This window comes from Monodelphis domestica, chromosome 7 (assembly GCF_027887165.1).
Source record: "Monodelphis domestica isolate mMonDom1 chromosome 7, mMonDom1.pri, whole genome shotgun sequence".
NCBI lineage: Eukaryota > Metazoa > Chordata > Mammalia > Didelphimorphia > Didelphidae > Monodelphis > Monodelphis domestica.
The window spans coordinates 227,751,317-227,775,498 of record NC_077233.1 but is presented as its reverse complement, the minus strand read 5'-3'; the positions used below and the strand labels follow the sequence as shown (position 1 = coordinate 227,775,498).

Here is a 24,182-nt window from a genome sequence, read left to right as displayed (position 1 = left end):
AAACCTGCTCAAAATTTAACCTCTTCCATGAAGTCTTTTCCAGTTATGCTCACCTAACTCCAATCTACCAGGACTTACCAAATATCTACACTGCCCAAAACTATGCCGAAGGCTGTGGAGGACAGAAGAAATGTGGAACACAGTCCCTGCTCACAAACAGAGCCAAGACCAGCCTGGAATGAAACAAGTGCTAAACTATGTGGCTCTGACTCAGTGCTTTCAGGGAAGGGGGACATCAGACATGGCTGGAGAACAGAAGAGCAAATAGGATGTGCATGAAAGATGAAAGGGCAGGACTCCCAAAGCATGGAGAAACAGTGTGAGGAAAGACAGAGATGCCGGAGAACAAGGAGACTTGCCCAACGGGAGGAAACAGTAAGTGTTGGGAAACAATGGAAAAATAGTTTTGGAGAGCCTGGAAAGTAGGAAGGGGAGAGAGAGGGAGAGGGAGAGGGAGAGGGACGTGGGGGAAAGATACATTGGAAGGGGGAGAGTCTGGAGGCAGGAGGACCAGACAAGGGCCTCTTGCAATTAGCTGTGTTCCCTCAGACACAACAAACATTCTTGTACTTTATTTCATGTGTTTATTTGGGGATTTATTTTGAATTATTTTCATATGGATGTGTCATGACCTCCCTCCAAGACTATAAACTGTCAACTCCTCCTTCTGGAGATCTCTGAAGGCCTATTCTTGTGCTTTTCTTTTCAAAATCCTTTCCCTCCATTTTTGAAGCAACACTATGTATTACTGATTGCAAGGTAGAAGAGGGGTAAGGGCTAGGGCAGCATTGGCAAACCTTTTAGATTACATGTTCAAACTACACCTCCAATCCTCCTGTGAACCCCCCAAAGGAAGGAAGTGCTCACATTGCACTGCTGGGTGGAAGGGCAGGACATGTGAAGGCACGAGGGGGAGGGGAGCAGCCCTCTCCATGCCACCCCAGCACCTGTGCTATGCTTTCACTAACATGGGGCTCAGCAATGGGGATTAAGGGACTTGTCCTGGGTCATACAATTAGGAAGTATCTGAGGCCATATTTGAGCCCAATACTTCCTGTCTCCAGGCCTGGCTCTCTATCCATTGAGCCCCAAATGACCCTGTCTCGTGCTTTTCAAATAGCAGAACCTTAGCATACCCTTCTATATACGAAGTCCAGGATTTCCTAAACTGCCAAGTATTTATCATGTACCCACCATTCTCCAGAATCAATTCATACTGCAGACACATAAACATATTACCTAAGGAGGCTGGATGAGCTGCCAGTATGAGATCGGTCATTTTCTCTGTTTGCAATGATTGCTTTCCACGTTTTTCCACTAAGTTCACTTGGTGTGACACCCTGTCGGAAATAAACTGCTCGATCATCACATCCAATTCCCCAAACCTAAAATAGGGAGGAAACAAGGTGTCTGGAGTCAAGTCAATAAACATTTATTAAACACCTCCTAGGCGTCCACCACTGGAGGATACAATGAAGGCAAATAATAGTCCCTGCTCTCAAGGAGGCTTTATCTAATGGTCTAGAAAACCTATAAACAACTATGTACAAATAAGGTATAGACAACATACACTGGAAATTATCTCAGAGGGAAGGTGGACGCCAGCATTAAGGAGGACTTGGAAAGGTTTCTGACAGAATGGAGGATGTTAGGGACAAAAGGAGGTAGAGCTGAGGAGGGACAGTTTCACACAGGGATAGCCATTAAAAAGGCAGAGTTGGGAAACAGAGCATCTCATTCAAGGGACAGCACAGAGGCAGCCAGTGTCATATCTGCTTCTGGTACACTAAAGGGAGTAAAAGTAGGAGGTCTGGAAAGGCTGAAGGGAGCCAGGTTAGGAAAAGCTTTAAAAACCAGACAGAAGACATATTTGGTCCTAGGGGTAATAGGGAACCACTGGAGTTTACTGAATAAGGGGGAGACATTTTTAGGCCCAAGCTTTGGGAATATCTTTCTGATAGTTGAGTGCAGGGTGTTCTGGAGTGGACCCAGGAGGGTTTCTATTCATAGCATCAAAGGGAAAAAGTGTGGCAGTGAGAGGGATAGAAGGGACTGTCACTGTCATATTTGAGGGACCATGGACTGGACTTGTGATTTCATTAGCATATGATTTTTTCTTGGTGATCAAACTCCCTCTACCAGTACAAAATAGCACCTCCTCTGTAAATACAGTCATAGTTACTTGGAAGCTCTAAGAAGATGAGTGAATTTCCTCAAAGTGTCATACAGCCAGTATTTGTCAGAATCAGTACCTGAACCCAGATCAAGGAGCAGCTGAGATCACCTGCTGAGGTGCTGGGAAAAACATAAATGGAAAGGGGAAACTACAAAAAACCAACATTACAATTTTGCCCAAAGCTGAACTTCCTGGTACTACTTTATTTAGAGTGTGGTGGTTGTTATATTGGAGAAGAGGAGGAGAGAATAAAGGGTAGAGCATAGTTTAATTAGGTCTTGAGTTCTGCTGCCCCTCCTGTCCTAAGTCCCTGGCCCATTGCCCTAGCTGCCCTTGAAGTGAGGCTGAAGTTGGGGAGGGCTGGATCTTGTATGCTGGACACATAAAATATAAAAGTCATGTTTAAATTTTCCTGTTTGTTTGCTTGTTTGTTTTAAAGGAATCCACCTGGCTGTAAAATGACCAAGCCAAATAGCAGACTTCCTTCTCATTTTCCAAATTTACTCAGAATGTATTGCTGCTAATGACACTGCATTTGGAACTGGTATTAATTCAACCAAAGTTGAGTACTCTCCATGAAGAATTTGTTAGACCATGAATAGCAAAAACCAAAAGGTGGCATGTTTGAGAACAAATTGGTTTGTTTTAAAATGTATTTATTTAAAAAAAATTTTTTTAACCAATTACATGTAATAAAAAATTTCCACACAAGTTTTTCAAAGTTATATAATTCAAATTGTCTCCCTTCCTCTCTTCCCTCCCTTCTCCCAGAATGGTCAAGCAATTTGATCTGGATTATACATGCATTACCATGCAAAAATCTATTGCCATATTGTTCAAACAAATTGTTTTAAAAAGGATTTTAATGTGTGAATTGCTTGCATACTAATAGCCACTGATCTGAAAAATTAGAGAACTGAAGAAGTACCACAGTATTAGAAACAGACACAAATCCTCAGTCTTTAAAAGGCAAAAGTGAATTCTCTAAACCATAGGGCAGAAGAGTCTGACTTCATTTTCTGGCAAAAGTGTAAGTATATTATTAAAAGAATGGCTTGCAAACACTTCCAAAGAGAAGCAAGAATTGCCACAAGTCACCATGAATAAGTGATATTGGTCTAAGCTTACTTATTTTTTAGATAGGGTTACTAGACTAGGGGAATGCCACAGACATTATACAATGTCTTGTTGAAATCTAAGAACACACATTCCTAACAAACACCCCTGTAGAAAGGATGGAGATATAATAGGATCTTAGATTTAGAGCTAGAAGGAACTTTATAGGTCATCTAATTCAATCCCCTCAATTTCTGAGGCAAGGAACTGAGGTCCAGTGGCAAGTGAAGTGATTTGCCTAGGGTCATGCAGCTGGTGTCTAAAAGCAGGATATGAACTTAGGTCTTTCTGACTCTAAGAAATATCCACTACATGTTGCTTCTCAATATAGGGGCTACATATGACTTAGAAGAGCAAATTTAAAGCTAAGAAAGGACCTTTGGGGTTATCTAATCCAACTCCTCTCATTTTGCAGAATAGGAAAGTGTGGCCCAAAGAAATTAAGTGACTTGCCCAAGGTCATCCAGCTAGTAAGTGATGGGGAAAAGATTTGAAACTCAGGTCCACTGTTTCTAAATCCAATATTCTTTCTAATCAGTGGGACGATCAGGATCTAGGACCTGGTAAGAATTGGTTAATGTCAATGTGGAGGGAACCTCTCATAGAACATCCACCTAGATGGAGGCCTGAGCAGTAAACTCATTGTTGCAGTCCTATCTAGGTCATTTTCTACTGTTTGTAAATTCCTACACTTAGAAATTTAAAATTTTAAAAATCAATTGTACAATTATTGATTGAGGGAGGTATGCCTAGATAATACTTTATCACATTAGAGAAATAGCATGAAGGACAGCTGGGTGGCTCAGTGGATAGAAGCCAGGCCTAGAGACAGGGTTCAAATCTGGACTCATACATTTATTAGCTATGTGACCCTGAGCAAGTCTCTTAACCCTCATTGCTTAGCCCTTAATGCTCTTCTGCCTGGGAACATGATATTACAGAAAGTAACAGTTTATGGCCAGAGCTAAGGAGGAGATTATCTGCTGTCCCCTGTTCAGAATGTATCCCTAGCATCACCCTTAAGGAAGAACATTGACAAACTGGAGTTGTGTTGGGGGTAGGGGTAGGGGGAAGCAGTATAAATAAGACAGTGAGGGGACAAAAACCTATGGCATATGAAGATTGGTAGCATGGCCTGGGAGACTGGACAAAGAGAAGGCCTGGGGAAAGGAGAGATAAACAGGAAAGCTCTTCTCAATTATTTTTAAGAGCTTTCTACTCAATCCCAATTGCTTAGCCCTTATTGCATATCTACCTTGAAACTGATACTTATTATGACTTGGTAAGTAAGAATTTTTAAATAAATTAATTTAATTTAATGCCTAAAAGACAAAGTAAATGTCAGAATTATATTTCTGTGCTCAAGAATCCATTTCACAGAGGGAGAGTGTGAAGGAGGGGAAGAATTTGGTACTGGAAATTTAAAAAGAAAAGGATGTTAAAAATTGTTTTTAAGGGGCTGGGGTCAAAAGTCACAGGAGGTTGATCAGTCATATCAGTGCTGAGGCCCGAGGAAGCACCGTAGGACTTGGGGGCCACATGCTGAGCAGCAGGGAGCTGGCATAGTCACAGGTAACTTTCTTTCATAACTATTTTTTCCAGTCTATTTGGAATATGAGGATTTTAATTTGGGGATTATATTAAGCTGGAAAAACAACCATTTTGTACAGATTACAAGTTGAAGAGGTTGTTACTTCTATTCCCAACACTGATTTCAATGTTTAGATGGTAACATATAAGAACCTTAAATTTCAAGTCTGGGATTTAGGAAGACAGACAAGTATCAGGCCATACTGGTGATATTATTATTCAAAGAGGGATGTGATCATTTATGTTGCAGACATTTATGTCAAGACAGCACTGGAGTTTCCAAGTTGGTGAGTTGCCATATTGGAGGAAGAAGACCTAAAGCAAGCAATTTTTGTGACGTTTGCAAATAAATAGGATATGAACAGGCTATGACCCTTACAGAGATGGCAAATTCACTTGGGCTCCCTATCTTGAAGGATTGAAAACAACAGATTTTCAAAACTTCAGCAACCAATGGCCCTGCCTTTGATGGGGCAATGGAATGGGTAACAGAGAGCTTCACAAGATGAAGGTGACAGCAGACATCTATTCTGAACAGTCAAAGGAGCTACACACTACTAAATTTGAATAGTTTCTGATATGTGCTAGACAGACAAAGATTCATAACATCAAAAATAAAGCTTTTGTTCAAGATTTATCTTATCTTGGAATATTCATAGCTGCGCTCTTTGTGGTGGCCAAAAATTGGAAAATGAGGGGATGCCCTTCAATTGGAAAATGGCTGAACAAATTGTGGTACCCAATGGTGATAGAATACTATTGTGCTCAAAGGATAATAAACTGGAGGAATTCCATGGGACTGGAACAACCTCCAGGAAGTGATGCAGAGTGAGAGGAGCAGAACCAGGAGAACATTGTACACAGAGATTGATACATTGTGGTACAATTGAATGTGATGGACTTCTCTAGTAATAGCAATGCAGTGATCCTGAACAATTCAGAGGGATTTATGAGAAAGATGCTATCCACATTCAAAGGAAGAACTGTGAGAAAAGAAACACAGAAGAAAAACAACTGCTTGATCACATGGGTTGATGGGGACATGACTGTGAATACAGACGCTAAATGATCATCACCCTAATGCAAACATCAACAACATGGAAATAGGTTTTGTTCAAAGACACAAATCCAGTAGAATTATGCATTGGCTATGGGAAGGGATGGGGGGAGGGGAGGGAAAGAACATGACTTGTAACCAGAGAAAAACATTCTAAATTGACTAATTAAAAAAAAAAAGATTTGTCTTGATTGAACCAACTGAATACCTATTCTGAATTATATTATAATTCTGCATTATATAAATATATAATTTTTCTTGCTTTCCTGTTTTGTCAAGATAGAGTCTGTTCATTTGTATGGAATTTCTAGATGTAAAAATGGAGATTTGAACTCTGGACTCCATTCCCCAGAAATCCTTGCTTACTTCCCAAAATGCCTTGTAACTTCACCTGGGCCCAGAGCGAGATGGGGTATTTAACCTGGTTGTAAAGGCTTCTAGGCCTCTTTACTACTTCCGCTGCGGAGCACACACGTCTCTCATGATGTGAGTGAAATTGAATTGGGCCTCTCGGCCCACCTAGTACGTGCCTTTCTTACTTGTATTTTCTTAAATTCTCAACCTTTAATAAACCTCATAAAAATATAATACTCCTTGCAGAGGTAAACTAATTTCTACCTTGCCTCAGTTTCCCCAAATTTTAACTTTTACATAGACAAGTATAATCTTTTTGAAATATGCATCCTTGTTGGAATTAAAACTTAATTTTGGAGTTAGTGGATGTCACTTGTTTATTGTAAACACTAAAAAATATTTTAATGGTCAAAAATGTTTTTATATGTAATTGGGAAAAAAATATATATATATATTCTTTAAAAAGAGCTTTTTTAGGTGAAAGAGGGATTTGATTTGTCCTGCCTGGCCCAAGAAAAGGAGTAATGGGTAGAAATTGCTGATAAGTTGATTTAGGATCAATATCAAGAAAAAGTTTTTTAACAAGTGAGCTATCTTATGGTGCAATGGCCTGTCTAAGAAGGTAAAGAGGGCTCCCATCACTAAAGGTCCCTAAGAGGAAGCTAGGTGACTACTTATTGGGAGGAAAGAGATTCACACTCCTGGTGTCATATGACCCCAACATATGCTTCAATCCAGTGACACTGGCCTCCTTGCTATTCTTTGAACACAACAATCCATCTCCTAACTCTGAGCATGCCCACTGGCTCTTCCCCAAGCTAGGAAATCTCTCCCTCCTCATCTATGCTTCCTAGCTAAGTTTCCATGGCTTTCTTCAGATCTCAGCTAAAAGCCCACCTTCTATAAGAAACTTTTCTCAGTCTTCCTTGAATTTAATGCCTTTCCCTCCAAGATGATCTCCAATTAACCTTATATATACTAAGTTTGTACATAGCCCTTTGTATGTTGTCTTCCTCGCTGAAATTTGAGTTAATTGAAGCAGGGACTATTTTTTGACTTTCTTTGTATCTCCTGGGCTTGCAGGCAATAGGGGCTTGTTGACTGATAGTGGACTGACTATGAAATCCATTCCACCTTTGAGATTCTGGGACTATACAGATATGAATAATTACAAATAAATGTCATTTCTTCATCAAGAAAGTTAAGAAGCTAGGAAATATTGCACAAGCAGTTGGATGGCCTTATCCCATGGACCAGGTCAGTGGATATTCTGCTCACTTAGTCAGATCATGATGGTCTTATGGATTTAATCTCTCTCCCATGGACACAGAATTAAACACCTAACCCTGAAAGGCATATCCAGGTAACAAAGTGGATGAGGCTTATGTTTGAGAATATATAGATAGGTCATTGTAAATCTGTCATCATATTAGAAAATACTCCAAGTGCCAACTAGCAGTATTACATCTATAATAACTACAAAAGATGACAAATCTTCAAGAAAGTAATAATAAAATTACATTAAAAAATATGCATCCTAATTCAGACTTCTCATGAATTATCGATGGGTATGAATGATATAGATGTCTTTGTACTCTTCATAACACTTTCGAGAAGTCAGAATTTAGTCAGATTTAAAGAAATCAGGTCAGAACCCTTCATTATCTACAAAAGCATCTTCTCTGTTAATCTGTACTAAAAATGTACAATTCATTCAATATCTTTCTATGATGAACAAAAATAGTACTAACCTCTTGCTAAAACTAACCAAACCTATCTATGTGCCTCAAGATGTCCACAGTGTGGCCTCTTCTAAAGGGTAATTGGGCATATGCCCCGGAGCCTAAGGGCAAGCCAAATTTGCTTGCGTACTTTTTCCCAGAGGAGGGGAGGGGGAAAATCAATGGCCTGAGATCTTAAAAATCCTGTATGGTGGCCTGGAATCTTGGCAATATTCCTGGTCTTCTCTTAAGAAGACTACCTCACCTGAAAGTCATTAGTGGAGTATTTGCCCCAGCTGTCCTCATGGTAATAAGACTGTGAGGCTGATGAACTGTATTACTGACTCAAACACCAAAGATCTAAATGTTCAAACACATTCTGCAGTCCTACCTGGTCATTTAACCCTACATTGACCATCATCATCTCTCCAACCATCTCAATCCAGCTGGTGCCACAGGGATTATGAGAATTGACACCTCTTCTGAACCAGACCTGGGGAAATCAAGGAGGAAAAAGACACCCTCAGAAAGTCACAGAAAGGCAAACTAGTTGTGTTATGCCATAAATCAGCCTGGGAAGTCATTAAAAAAATAAAAACATAAAAACCCCCACAAAGACTGCATTTTTCATTGGCCTGTGTACTTTCACTGCTATGACAAAAAGCATGACATAATAGATTGAGAAGGCAGCAAAACCCGGGCTCAAGTATTGCCTCCAACCCAAACTGGCTGGATGACTCTGGACAAATCACTTAATCTCTCAATGCTCCAGGCAACTCTCCACAACCTGATGTTCCCGAGAAAGTGCTGGATTCCATTGGTAGAGGAAGCTCCTTCTCCCCAGAGTTCCCTCTACCAGGGAACCACAGGTCCAGCTATCCCTATCTAACTGCCCAACAGCTGGCGAGGCCTCTCTGAAAAGGCAATATTTGCACTACCTACATCAAAGGGTTGTTCTGAAGATCAGACAAGAATGTCCATCACGTCCTTTGTAACCACATAGGGAAAGACTAACGTAAACTAGCATTATCTTACCCCATTTCTAATCATTGGAAGTGCTAGGAGGAGAAAAAGTATCAACTCTCCAGTAGACAAGCTAATTGAGCCACTGCTAATAATGTGGATTCTTACTATTTCTTAATATATATTTGTACAGGGACAGCTAGGTAGCACAGTAGATAGAACACCAGGCCTGGAGTCAGGAGGACCTGGGTTAAAATCTGGCCTCAGACACTTCCTAGCTCTGTTACCCTGGATAAGTACTTAACCCCAATTGCCTAGCCTAGTCCTTGCTGTTCTTCTGTCTTAGAAGTGATACTAAGACAAAAGGTAAAGATTAAAAAAAATTATACATATATCCAGTAGAGGGGTAAATGAGCCAGTAATGATAACCTCAATCTCTCTCTCTCTCTCTTTTTCTCTCTCTCTCTCTCTATATATATATATACACACGTATATGTATGTATATATGTATGTTTTGGGGTTTTTTTGTATAATGTATTTCCTAACAGGCTGCCCTGCCTCCAGCCTCTTCAGCCCCACCCCATCTATCTCTCCAAAACAGGTGCCAATTGGTATTTCTAAAGCACCAATCTCTCCAAATTGTTCTGTTCATGAAACTTTCATGGCTCCCTGTTACTTCTCAGATGAAATGTGAACTCCTCTGTTTGGCATTTGGGGCCTAGTTACATCATATTTTTCCAGATATGTCTTTCATTACTCCCCTTTGACTCCAGTCACAGCCTGTCCCCAAACCTAGAATGCCTTCCCTAGTCACTTCCTCCTCTTGGAAATTCTAGTTCCCTTCAAGGCTCTGCTCAAGGGCCACTTACTGCATGAAGTCCTTCTTGATCTCAAACCATTCCTCAAAATTACTTTGCCTAGTTTGTGTTTATCTGGGTAGAGGTTATTATCTCCCAATAGAATTTAAGCTCCTCAAGGATAGGAATGTTTTAATTTTTATTTTTCTATTCTTAGCACCTAGCACATTGGGTGTGGCACATAACAGTGCAATGAGGTAGGTACTATTATTAGATTCTTTTTACACGTGAAGAAACTGAGGCTGACAAAGGTTTAGTGTTTTAGCAGGCACTTTGCAGATACATTTTGTTGCTGTCTTTCCTCCCCAGAGCTCTGAGATGCCTGATCTCATTTATCTTTGCAGCATTCCTGTTACAGATACAGGTCCATTTTATAGCTGGAAAGTCTGAAGTTTGGGAGTTAAAGAATTCATGCAATGGTAACCAACACCAGAGCCAAATTGTACTCCAGTCTTATTCTAATGCCAATAACAGGCCGACTGACAGCTGCTCTTTCACAGCAGGCATGAAAGAAGAAGGTTGCTGTTTCTATCACCAGCCAGGACAGTGACTGCCCTTTACCCCTTGATGCTGTTTCCTGTCTATCAAATCTAGAAAGTAATCCAAGGGGCAGAGACCATGTCTATTTTTAAATTCTATGGAAAGATCATGATGTTGGAGCTCACAAATGCTTAGGCATAACAAAGAATACAGAAAACCTTCAATTGGATCCAATGCTTGGAAGTTCTGGTTAATTTTATTCTCTGGTTAAAAGAAAATATCTTTTCTATGGAAAGGCTTTCTGAAATGCATTACTCTATACTTTTGATTCTCAGGGAAGCGACAAAGGCATGTTTGCTGTAAGGCAGTGGCTCTTGACTGGTCTCCAGAATCATAACTTTAAATGAATTCTCAGTATTTGAAACTGGAAGAAAATGTGGATACACAAATATGGGATACTGACTCTTGTGCAGCTCCCGGAAGTTCTAATTAGTTGAAAGCTTATGGTCTCCATCACTTTGTACTACAGTAGTCGTTTCTCATTTTGACACCTCTCTCTGGGCTTGGGGGAAAGGTTCTGTGGCCACTGGTCAAATATGTTAAGCAAGAGGTCAGAAATCATACTACAATTAGAAGACTGTTCAATACTTCTGGGAAGTTATCACATGTCCCAAATATTACCATTTCAACAGATGATACAGGTTATTTTAATGCATATCTATGTTGTTCTACATTAAGAATGGAGTCATAAAACCAATGAAACATAATAATATATTAATATCACAAAAGAGAACAAAATTTAGGCTTCAGATTCCCTCCAGCTCTTACTTTTCTGTCTTTAGTGACTGCCCAGACTACATTGACACCAACAGAAATGTGCATGATCCCATTTTCAGGTACTGGTGGTTCCACTATTGACCAGGAACAGCCTATAAGTAGCCAAAACAAAAACAGAAGAAACCTAAGATTAGGCAAGAGTCCCCTAGGGCTCTCTGAGCTTTCAGGGGACATGGGACTCTGGGCTGGAAATCATTAGCTCATTACCTTTAGGGTTATTCCTATCAATTCCTTCTCGAACCATTGCTTGCCCTTCCCAAAGGGTGGCCCAGAGGAGATCATAAGGCCCGCAGCTGATTTGTACAGCTTCTCCAGGGGTGTCTACAAGTGACCAAGAGGAACCTTCAGGGTTAGGGTGGCAGACGTCCTCTCTGTACCATACCTAGAAAACAAGAAAATGTATCATGGAGAACTTCAGGTACACTATAGCTATAAATCATGATAGAATTTCCCCTCCAATAGAAACTATCTTCTCTGCTCCAAAAACAACATTATTTTAAAGGTTATAGATTTCCGTCAGTTCCCAAGTGGCTCTGCTTTGGATTAAGGGAGGACTAACATTTTCTTAAATTCATCTTAACTAGGTAAGCTGCCTAAGCCAGGTTCAAGATAGCTGACACTGTGACTGCTCTACTATCTAGAGAACCAATTTGGAATTAAAAAAAAAAAACTCAGCAAGAAATCCCTGACTTTCATTGAGACTTAGCTTTCTGCAGGCTTGTCTACCCCAGAAGATTTAAAATCTGTTCCTGAAGCTTTGGGAGAAGGCCAAAAGGAATCATTCTGGCTTTCACTGCTAGCTAGCTCCCACATGCAATACTGGAATTTCTAAACAGAACATGGTTCCTTGTCCCCCAGATCTGAACCTGACCATTTTGATTGCTTTTAAACTCAAAGTGTAAAGTTTTGGTACTTGACTGTATTAGCTTATATGAAGCAAAAGATATACTAAGCACTGTGTTACATATTGTTGTGTCACACACATAATCATATAGGTATAATTGCATAAACAAGTGCTTATACACAGACGTCTCAATCACCCCTACACACACACACACACACACACACACACACACAGAGCAAACAGGTTTTAAATATCCATGGTTCAAGGGCAAAGAGGGACTAGACTGCAAAAGGTGGCAACATATTTTGTCCTGCATGTCCCCCTAGTGGAGGCCTATACATAAGGCAGCCCTGAGCAATGGTCTCATCTAAATGGAAGTTGGATGCCAGAACAAGGCAAAACAATGAAGGGCAAGGGCAAAGGTGAGTGAAGAGGAAGAGACTGATCGGTACTGGGATCTTCACAATTCATTCTGGAGGGCGTTATGGAACACTGATGAGGAGTTTCTGCCACAGACCAGTACTACACACAGAGAAGGTGATCCATAAATAATGGCTTGCTGACAACAAGGCATTAGGCATCTTCACAATACCAAAGCCAACTACTGGGGAATCTAAAAGAAAATCATTTCATTACCTTTTTCAACCTATATGAGGAAATGGAATCCATCACACTATCTCAATAGGAACATGCCTGATTGGACCTCCCCTATCTCCTTCCCTAAATCTCACTCCCCACCTCAGGTTAGAGAAAGGGTAAAAATAAAAGCCACAGTTCTTCTACCTTGCCTTGCAAAGAAACTGCCCAAACAGACAGTCGACCTATAGGTTCATCTGTGATTTCCCATCCTCCAATGGAGAGATCATTGAAAGGGTCAGGCAGCTGTTTAGGGTCATCTTGGGATGGAATCTGAAACAAAGAGGGAAGAGTCCAAGAGGAAACCAAGTAATGAAACCATGAAATAGAATGAATATTCCAAAACCCTTTCCTATCCTGCAGGGGCCCACAATATATAAGGATCTCTAATTTGTTCCCCAAAGCCCATTATTTCATGTTAATTTTAAATTCTGGATCATCATCACTGCTAAAAGTTATGAAGTTTCTATCCCTCTTTGACCTTTCATTTTTCTATTAGTTATGCTTGCCCCATTCCCTCCTAGTCATAATGCAGCAGCCACATTTGCCTCAAATTCTTCAAGACTAAGACTTGGCCATTTCATTATTATGTAAGGATAACATAATATAATATGTAATAATAATATAATATAATATAATATAATAATAAAATAACATAATATAATAATACAATAAAATATATAAATATAATTCAAACATAATACTATATCTGTGTACATATATAATGTACCATATACAAGTATAATACTCTATATGTATCATAGATATAAAATGTACTTTACACAAATATAGTACTATACATACACATGCATATATAGATGATACAAGGACTGGAAAGGGGGATTAGGTCACATACAGTCTTCTGTTCCACTTTTTATTCTAAAATGTTCTTCTTGGGTGTTCATTAAATTTTGAATAATTTTTTTAAGGGACTACATCTGTGATCTCATTGGCATAAAGAACTTCTAAGTGAGGTTATTTCCTCTACCAAGGCAGGTAGAGGAATCAGGCCCTTCCCTGATTCTCTTCTTAGAGAAAGAGCACTAAGGCACTAAGGGACTTGCCCAAGATCATCCATCCAGTGAGTATCACAGGCAGGACTTGAACCCAGGTCTTCCTGGTTTCCTGGCCAACTCTCTCTCTTCTATAATTCAGCTCCTCTAGGATGCTAATTTTATTGGTGTCTTTTGTTTTTATAACCCCTCCATTTACCTCTTCCTTCTTTCCCTCCTGCACTCCCCACCATGAGTCAGCTTTAGAACAAAGAATTTAAAAGGGGGGGAGGGAAGAAAGTTTAGCAAAAATAATCAATACAATACCTGAGTCCAAAAGTAGTGTAAACCTCAAAATTTCTTAAGACTTATAAATGTTGGAAATTTCACCATTGGGAAATTTCATACTTGAAAAATTTCCTATTGATAGTGGGTCTTGACTATTGGAATGTGAACCCCATTGGCATGGGAGGTTCCTTCTCTTCCCTTCTTAAGATTACTTTAGGACAGAAACCTTTTGCTGAACAATGGAAAGGACTTTGACCTATGCTTAAGCTTAGAACAGGAATTTCTTTGAGTCATGATTGATTTTAGAATTGATACAATAGAGATACTTGGAATCAATCTCCACCCTATTCAGTCCTAACAGGATTGAGTAAGGGCTGCAGCCTAGATCAAAATTTAATTATTCCAATCTCTACCCTACTCAGGTTAACAGGATTTAGAAAGGGCTGTAGCAAAGGATCAAAGATTTAATTATTTGAAAATATGACCTACAACAGACATGTGCAAAGCCACAGACCTCTGGGCGGTCCTGGGTTAAGCTAGAGCCTCCATTGGCACAGGGAAATTGATGGACACGTGATTGGTAGATGTGAGGACTGAGGGGAGGGAACTTGGATGGTTTCCTTAAGGATAGGGGGGTCTGGAGACTCGAGGAGAGGTTGAGAAGTTGGTCGGTGTGGTTGGTGTGTGCTCTGAGAAGCTTGCTCTGAAGGAAGCTGAAGGTGGGGGCCTCTGAGACTGTTTCTCCATTTTGGTCACGTGAGTAATAGGGACTGATCTCTTTTCTCTGCCCCAGCTATCTAAGGGCTTGGGCCTTTTGGCCCAGCCTAAACAGAAGGGGTATTTAAGCCCTATTCCCTTCTCTCCCTTTTTCTCTCTCTCTATCTCTAATTCCTTTCTTCCTCCTATTGTAATTAAACTCCATAAAAGATTGACTGCTGACTTGAGTTTTCATTTAGGAATTACATAGCTGAATTCCTTGGCGACCTTAAATTAATATATATCAGTCTTTTAAAGTGATTCCCTTGTAACAGTAGGAAGTCTTACATTTTTTAAAGAGTTTTTAGATTTTTTGGGTAGTCACACAAGCAAAAGATCTTTTTTGATTCAGATCTAGGATGTCATCAGTGTTAGGAACTCCAGTTATGGAAATTCCCTCCACTGATGCAGATCAGCAACTGATGGTAGGTCGATTATTAAAATTAATTATAAAATTAAAGTTCCTTTCTCAGAATGCTTTTAAATATACAGAATAAAATATATAGAATTAAAAAAGAAACTAATTATATGAGATATAGCTATCAAATTATTTTAAGAAAAAAAGTTCTCAAACCCCAGGTTAAGAATCACTGGCCTAAGCATTGCCATGGGACACTGAAAGGTTAAGTGGCTCATGCACAGTCAGACAGCCAGGATGTGCCAGATGGAAAGCCCATAATCTCTTACTCCTCAGCTAGGGCTCTATTTGCCACCTTGGCTGCTTCTGGCTACAACAGCCTGTTTTACAGTTATTTTAAATGACAAGTACATAAACTGCTGATCCATAGAAACATGTGTATGAAATAGTGTTAAGTGAGAAGGGCTGAATGCAAAATAACATTTACACAACTATTACAATCATATGTATGAAAACGTATAGGTGTACAATGAACAAAGATGGATGGTAAGAGAATCAGATTGAAATAGTTTGAAGTTCTTTATAAATAAGCTATTTAAGTTCATAATAAAAAAGAATTCATATGTAGAATATTTTCACACATATTATCCCATGCTATGAGGTTGGAATGGAATGGCGTAATCCTCATTTTACAGATAAGAAAAATAATCATAGAATCATAAATGTAGAATCAGAAGGGACTGAGAGGCTATGAATTTAAGCTCCTCATTTTATTGATGAGAAAACTGAAGCCCTCAGAGATTAAATTACCTGACCAGGTAACATAACAGCTACGGAAAGTAGTGAATGCTGGAGGGGATGTGGCAAAGTAGGGACACTAATTCATTGCTGGTGGAGTTGTGAATGAATCCAACCATTCTGGAGGGCAATTTGGAACTATGCCCAAAGGGCAACAAAAGAATATCTACCCTTTGATCCAGCCATAGCACTGCTGGGTCTGTACCCCAAACAGATAATGGACAAAAAGACTTGTACAAGAATATTCATAGCTGCACTCTTTGTGGTGGCCAAAAATTGGAAAATGAGGGGATGCCCTTCAATTGGAGAATGGCTGAGCAAATTGTGGTATTTGTTGGTGATGGAATAGTATTGTGCTCAAAGGAATAATAAAGTGGAGGAATTCCATGGAGACTGGAACAATCTCCAGGAAGTGATGCAGAGCGAAAGGAGCAGAACCAGGAAAACATTGTACACAGAGACTGATACACTGTGGTACAATCGAAGGTAATGGACTTCTCCATTAGTCTCAATGCAGTGTCCCTGAACAATCTGCAGGAATCTAAAAAACACTATCCACAAGCAGAGGATAAACTGTGGGAGTAAAAACACCGATGAAAAGCAACTGCTTGACTACTGGGGTGGAGGGGATATGACTGAGGAGAGACTCTAAATGAACACTCTAATGCAAATTCCAACAACAGGGAAATGGGTTCAAGTCAAGAACACATGTGATACCCAGTGGAATTGCATGTCGGCTGTGGGAGAGGTGGAGGGAGTGGGGGGAGGGAAGAAAAGAAAATGATCTTTGTTTCCAATGAATAATGTTTGGAAATGACCAAATAAAAATTAAAAAATAAATAAATAAATAAATTACCTTACACACACACACACACACACACACACACACACACACACACACACACACACACAATTACTTGACCAGGCTCACACAGCTACGAAGTATCTGGTTCCAAGGTCAGTGCACTCCCCATCACAGCACACTATCTATTTGAGGGCTTGCCCAAAGTCACAGAGCTCCTTAGTGGTAAAGTCAGAATCAGAATTCAACAATCCAGATGTGGCAAATGTCTGAATGAGGGCTTTACAAGAGCTGCAGAGGATCTTTTAGGTCAAACCAGTCAATGAGCATTTATTAAGGGGCAGCTAGGTGGCACAATGGTTAGAGTGCCAAGCCTGAAGAAGAGGTCCTGGGTTCAAATTTGACCTCAGACACTTCCTAGTTGTGACTCTGGGCAAGTCATGTAATCTCATTTCTTAGCCCTTGCCACTCTTCTGTCTTACAGTTGATCCTAATACAGAAGATAAGGGCATTTATTAAGCACCCTTTATGTGGCAGGCACTGTGCTAATAATAAGCACTAGGGATACAAAGAAAAGTAAGACAGTCTCTCCTCTCAAGGAGCTCGCAATCTAATGGGGGAGACAATCTGAAGACAACTATGCACAAACAAGATATAAAGAAGATAAACCGGAGATAATTTCAGAGGGAAGGCACTAGCATTAAGGTAGATTGGGTAAAGGCTTCGTGTAGAAGGATTTTAGCCAGGGCTTAAAGGAAGCTGAGAAAGCCAGGAGATAGAGAGGTGGAGAATTCCCAGCAGGAGGGAAAAGCAGTGAAAACAGTTAGAAGGTGAATAACTTGTGTGAGGAGCAGCAAAGAAGCTTGTGACACTGGCTCACAATGTCACAATATAGGGGTGTTAAGTAGTTTTATCTTAAGTCAATCTTTTTTTTTTTGGAGAAGGGAGGGAGAAGGCAGGAAAATGTAAACTTGGCATACGAGGCTTTGTTAGGACAAGGTAAAATAAAACCTTCTCCCTGAAATCAGAGGTCTATGTGCTCAAGGAAAGAAACAAATTGATAAACTGAAGGCAGGTTAGCTTCTAAGAATTTTGGTCTTATCTCCAGAGAAAGAAAACTGTTGAAGACAGATGCAGATCAAAACATGCTATCTTCCATAATAGTTTATTTATGCTTTTATTTGGGGGTTTTGGTTTTATATGAGTATTCTCTTATAGCAATGATCAATACAGAAGTATGTTTTGCACAATAATACATGTAAAACCCAGATCAAATTGCTTACTGTCTCTGAGGGGTGAAGGGAAGGAAGTGAGGGAAATAATTTGGGTCTTATAATTTCAGAAAACGTTTAAAATTATTACATGTACCCCAAAGAGATAATAAGGAAAAAGACTTGTACAAGAATATTCATAGTTGCGCTCTTTGTGGTGGCCAAAAATTGGAAAATGAGGGGATACCCTTCAATTGGGGAATGGCTGAACAAATTGTGGTATATGTTGGTGATGGAATACTATTGTGCTCAAAGGAATAATAGAGTGGAGGAATTCCATGGGAACTGGAATAACCTCCAGGAAGTGATGCAGAGTGAGAAGAGCAGAACCAGGAAAATATTGTACACAGAGACTGACACACTGTGGTACAATCGAACGTAATGGACTTCTCCATTAGTGGCAATGCAATGATCCTGAACAATCTGCAGGGATCTAGGAGAAAAACACTATCCACAAGCAGAGGACAAACTGTGGGAGTAAAAACAACGAGGAAAAGCAACTGCTTGACTACAGGGGTTGAGGGGATATGACTGAGGAGAGACTCTAAATGAACACTCTAATGCAAATACCAACAACATGGAAATGGGTTTGAATCAAGAACACATGTGATACCCAGTGGAATCGCACGTTGGCTATGGGAGAGGTGGGGGGGGGTGGGGGGGGGAGGAAAAGAAAATGATCTTTGTCTCTAATGAATAATGTTTAGAAATGATCAAATAAAATAATGTTTAAAAAATTATTACATGTAATTGGGAAAATAAAATATCTTTGGAATTTAAAAAGTGTTTTGGTTTTATTTAACTTATCATGGGGTAACTATGACTAAATTAGTTCAGTTGCTTGGAGTACAATGTTCATAAAGCCAAAGTTATAAGTCCCCACAATGGTGTATTGGTTTTGCTCAATTCTATGGTTACACATTGTAACTCATATCCAGTCCTGCCAACTTGATAGTGAAAAGAGCTCTAGAGTTAAAGGTCCTGAGTTCAAATCCCATCTCTGATCCTTACTATCTGTGATATCTTGGACAAGCATATAACCTTAGTTAGGCATCCATTTCTTCATCTGTAAAAGGAGGGAGTTGACCTATGTGGACTCTGAATCTATTACTTGGTGATCTAAAGGGCAAAGTGGTTCAGAAAATATATTTCAAACCAATCTCCACAAATGGGAAATAACATCCCCCCACAGTCCCCTGTATACAAACATAGGAAGAGAAAAAGGACCTAGGGGAGTGAAATGAAGAAATTACCAAGCTATAGGCCTCTTCACAGTGTATAAACAGACTATATTACAAAAAATATAATCTAACTAGGAAAATGGAAAAAAGGGGAGGAGGGGGAACTTCATCCAACTGAAGAGCTCACATCCTACTAACGGGTCCATCACGTGAGCTTTGGGTGTGAATAATGACACTCAAAGGAGGCAATGAAAGTTGTGAGATGTGGAAGGCTAATATGAAGCATAAGCAATGGGCTGCATTGAAAATTTGGGAATATTTATGACATTTCCACATAGACTATCTAATATCATGCTCCTTGGCACTGGAAAGAGCTCTCTTTTCTGACTGTCACATAACTACTTCTGATCCACACAGTGATGTTAAAAAAAAAAAAAGGAACAAGGAGACCTTGGCCCAAGTGTCCCGCGATTTGTATCTCCTGTAGCGAATCCACTTCCGCCGCCGCACGCATGAGTTCCATTTCTTGTCCCTTGTGTAGGTGGCAGGGAAGTCTATGGCATATGTCCATCCCTGAAACAACAAGGGAGTTTTCCTTTATGAGGTTCAGGGGGAAGAACGTGGAGAAAGCCCTGGGATGAGTGGTCAGGATATGGGGAGGGCAGAAGCAGGAAGAAAGAGGCAACAACATCACACGCAAGCACATCAATCAGAGCAGGGCAAGCAGGGATGGCACACAGCAGCGGCCGGGTGGTGAGGGTGGGGATGGTGAATCCAAGTGGTGCAGAGGGGAGAGCAGCATTTCAGAGGAGGAGCCCAGCCAAAGACGTCAACTTCCTAAAGGGAATCTAAGTGGGTGGGTTTTCGAGTCACCTACCCCTTTCTCGGTGGGTTCCCCTCCAAAATTTTCATCCACGTACCAGTCAGACTCCCACTCCCAGTGTGGTGATGGCAGCACCAAACTATCCAGCTGTTGGTGCTTGAGCCCACTCACGTCGCTCCACTGCCAGCGGTCACTGGGCATGAGCTTCTCACAGAAACCACCAACTGGATTCCACCGCTATTTAGAAAAAAAAGGAGGAAGAAATACAATCTTCAACTGTGCTTTTGGATAAAAAAAAACTTAATGGGGCAGTTAGGTGGCTCAGTGGATTGAGAGCCAGGCCTAGGCAAATCTGGCCTCAGACAACTTCCTAGTTGTGTGACCCTGGGCAAGTCACTTCACCCTAATTACCTAGCCCCTCCCTTCTACCTTGGAATCAATATTTAGAATTGATTTTAAGACAGAAGGTAAGAGGTTTTTGTTTGTTTGTTTGTTTTTTAATGTTGAATTCAGATTGGGAGAGACTTTGGTTTCAATCTTGCCTCAACACTTACAAAATTGTGTGACAGTGGGCAAGTCACTTAACACTTTTCAGCCTAAGTTTTTTCATTTGTAAAATGGGGATGCTACCTGTAGTACTTAGACCTCAACGTTGTTACTAGGTTTAAATTGGATAATAGGTGTAAAGCAATTTATAAACTTTGAAGTCCTATATGACTAGCAGCTTTTAATGATAATAATAATCCATGGCTTAGCCAGGACTCTGGATTGAGATAGTGGGAAGAGAAGTCTATAGAGGAAGAATAAGAGAGCCTATACAGGAATACTTTTCTAAAAGAGGGAGTTACAGTATCCTAAACTTTTGGGATAATTCACTATAGCTCTATAGCTTTTTTGTTTTCCCACCATAATTCTACATATTATTATATATTAACACCAATATAGCATGCTTTATTTTAAAAAATCTTACCTTCTGTATTGGTTCTAAGGCAGAAGTAAGGGCTAGGCAACTGGAATTAAATGACCTGTCCAGGGTCACATAACTAGGAAGTATCTGAGGCCAAATCTGAACCTAGGACTTTCCATCTCCAGGCCTGACTCTCTATTCACTGAGCCACCTAGCACCTCCAATTCATTTATTTATTTTTAAAGGCAAACAGGGTCAAGTGACTTGCCCAGGATCACAAAGCTAGTAGAATACTGAGGCTAGAGCTGAAGCCCTAAGTAACATACTTTATATATTATCTCATTTAATCTTCATCATAATTCAGTGAGATAAATGTTATTATTCCTATTTTGCAGCCTTCATTTCCTCAACTGAAAGTGAATTGCCCAGGGTCACCCACCCACCAAGTGTCTAAAGTATTTGAAGTCAAGTCTTCCCAATGCCAAGTCAGGTACTATCCACCCTGCAATCTAGTTGCAACTCTTTATCCTCTCAAAAGCCCTATGAGTGAGGCAGGGGGTGATAAGTACTTCTCTGATTAAGGGCCTTGTCTAGACTCCACCAACTGTTAGTGGCAGAGCTGAGGCTAGAGCCCAGGTCTCCCAACTATCTAGTCCTATGCCTGAAAACAGTGCCTGAACTCAGAGGGAGCTTCATGGAGTCTGTCTCTCCTAGGTAGAAAAGGGTCTGGCCAAGTCCTGGTAGAGGAAATGTTTACATTTACACTGAAATGTCAGCCCCAAACATTTTATAAAGCTGACTTGCCCCCAAAGATCTGAGTAAGTTGTCTTTCTTTGAATCCCCAGCACTCAACAAAGTGTTTGGCAAACAGTAAGGCTATACAAACACCTGTAGATTGATTGATGGGAAACTCCACCCTCTGATATTTTGATTCCTATTTAGCCAGGGACATAGAAAAGGAAATTAAGTTTGGGTCTAGTGGAGATGAAGGGAAACAAGAAGAAATAAAAGAAAGGACTGTTTTCTGTACCTGCCAAAAGCATCAAGGGTTATTGCTCAATTTTGCTTTTCAGAGAAACACAGAATGTTAGCACCGGAAAGGGGCTAAGATCAAGGAGTCCAACCCCCACGTTTTTCAGAGGAGGAATCTAAAGCCTAGAAAAATGAAGTAACCTGCCCACACTCACCCAGTGCCATGAATATTATTTCTGATTTGGAGGCCTAGGATCTTCCATTACACAATGTCCTGCCTGTCTTGGATTCTCTCCTTTTTAACTTTTAAACAAACCAAGTTCAATTTAATCACACATAAGGCAAGTGAAGTTTAATCCAGCTCTCAGCTCTGCCTGGGGCTGGAGCTCCAGGTAGTCCCTACCTGGTTCTCATAGGTTTCCTCCCGGTGCCGGATGGGGACATCACTGGAGCATACATATACATAGACCTGATTGTCACAGGCAATCCCCCAGCAGCACTGCTTTACTGCGCTGACCCTCTTGAACTCCAGATGGGCATCCTTGCAGAGTTCCCAGTACTGGCCAGCTGTGGCAAGCGTGTACACTCTCCCAAAAATATCCACAGCCCACAGTAAGGAGTTTGGCATGGCTAGGCAGCAGCTAGGTGAAAGAAATACCAAATTAGCAGGTGGTCAGAGCCTCCACAGAGTCCTTTCCCACTTCACCTTGGATCCAGCTAGAAGATGTAACTTCTACATGTAAAAAGCCTGAATAACTCATGATGAGTGATAGGCTTTAAGAAATAATAAACAAGATTCACTCAGATAAAGTAAAATCTGAGGCTATTACATATATTCTCTCTACTAAATTCAACTTTAATGAGGAAAACATTGAAGAGGTGGCTGAACCAGTTCAGTGACTAAAGAACAGTGAGTCTGACTTCTGTTTCTGGAAAAATTCTAGAACACATCATTTGAGGTACAGCTAATGACCAGGAAACAGCAATCACAAGGAGCCAACATAGCTTCATCAAGATCAGGTCATTCTAAATTGACCTTATTTCCTTTCTTTGTTTTTGTTTTTAATCCTTACCTTTTGTCTTGAAATCAATACTAAGAAACAATTCCAAGGCAGATAAGCCCTAGGCAATGGGGGGAGTATCTATGGTCAAATTTGGAGCAAGGACCTGCTGTCTTTGGATCTGGATCTCTATCCACTGAGCTACTATGGCTGCTCCCTTATTTCTTTACTTGACAGAATTACTAGGTTGACAGACAAGTTTTAATAAAGCATTTGAGTCACTAATTTTCGTAAAAATGAAGGAAAATTATGGAGCAAACCATGACATAGTTAGGGAGATTCAGACCCAAAGAATCCATATTAATGTTTCAATGTCAACTAACTCATACATTTCAATTCAATTCCTTCTGCTTTCTAGCCTAGACCCAGATCTAACATGTTGCTTCCCAGGCATCTGCATTCTATGCCACTGTACAGACTCTTTCGGCATTCTTTCTACCAAATTTCTCCTCTAGCTCTAGGAGCAATAATCCAATCAACACTACTATCTCTGGAAAGAACAAGTCAATTACTTGCCTTTTGGCTCAATCCTTCATTCTTATGACATTCTAGAGCAAAATAACCATTTCCTAATCAGAACACCACTCCCTGACCACAACTCCCCTATACATTTTATTTTATTAGAATGTAAAATCCTTGAGGACTGGAACTGTTGTTTAGTCATCATTATCACCATCATCGCTAGCATCTATATTGTACAGTAAGGGTTTACAAAGTCCTTTACTAAGATTACCTCATTTTATCCACAAAACAACACTGTGAAGTAGGTGCTATTATTATCCCTATCTTATAGATGAAAAAACTGAGGCAGTCAGAGGTTAAGTGACTTGCCCATTGTCATGACTTCAAGTCCGGTGCTCTATATACACTATCTTAGTTCTTTTTCATTTTTATTTCTATTTGATGCCCAGTGTCTGCTTATGGTAAACAATGAATATTTTTTCATTCATTCGTTTAAGAAGCTCCAGTGGCTCTCTATTGCCTTTGGGGTAAAATACAAAACCCTCAGTACGGCACCTAAAGCCCTTCCTTCCCAAGTTGACTGCAGCCTACTTCTGCACTTATTATGTATTTCCAGCCAAAGTAGCTTACATGCTGTTCCTAACACATGACTGTATCTCTCTTATTTTCTAACCTTTTGCACAAGTTGTCCCCCAGGACTGAAATGTATTCCTTCACTTTTGCCTCATTTATCTCTAACTTCCTTCAAGGCTCAGTTTAAATGGCACTTTCTCTACTTGAAGTATATCCTGATCTCTTTGATAGTTAGTACCCTTCCCCCTGAAATATTTACTTTTATTTTATATTTAGTATTTTCTATGTAAAAGCTCCAAGAGAATGT

At 40.1% G+C, this 24,182-nt stretch overlaps 1 protein-coding gene and 1 pseudogene across 4 annotated transcripts in view; one reads left to right on the top strand and one right to left on the bottom strand.

Annotated features, from left to right (window-relative positions):
* TECPR1 (tectonin beta-propeller repeat containing 1) overlaps window positions 1–24,182 on the bottom strand; it is an 84,823-nt gene that overhangs the window by 46,144 nt on the left and 14,497 nt on the right. For 2 of the 4 annotated variants that reach the window (XM_056806511.1, XM_001377766.4), the window contains exons 2-9: window positions 22,183–22,420; window positions 19,955–20,137; window positions 19,528–19,650; window positions 12,779–12,904; window positions 11,359–11,533; window positions 11,143–11,243; window positions 8,406–8,507; window positions 1,240–1,385 (exon numbers count right to left, since the gene is read on the bottom strand). In XM_056806511.1, coding sequence (XP_056662489.1) covers window positions 1,240–1,385; window positions 8,406–8,507; window positions 11,143–11,243; window positions 11,359–11,533; window positions 12,779–12,904; window positions 19,528–19,650; window positions 19,955–20,137; window positions 22,183–22,407 — 1,181 coding nt within the window. In that variant the 5' untranslated portion in view covers window positions 22,408–22,420. Of the gene's footprint in view, window positions 1–1,239; window positions 1,386–8,405; window positions 8,508–11,142; window positions 11,244–11,358; window positions 11,534–12,778; window positions 12,905–19,527; window positions 19,651–19,954; window positions 20,138–22,182; window positions 22,421–24,182 lie in introns of those variants that run through there. The other 2 variants (XM_056806510.1, XM_056806512.1) reach the window with 2 other exon arrangements.
* On the top strand, window positions 4,651–6,756 carry LOC103106561 (ADP-ribosylation factor-like protein 1; annotated as a pseudogene).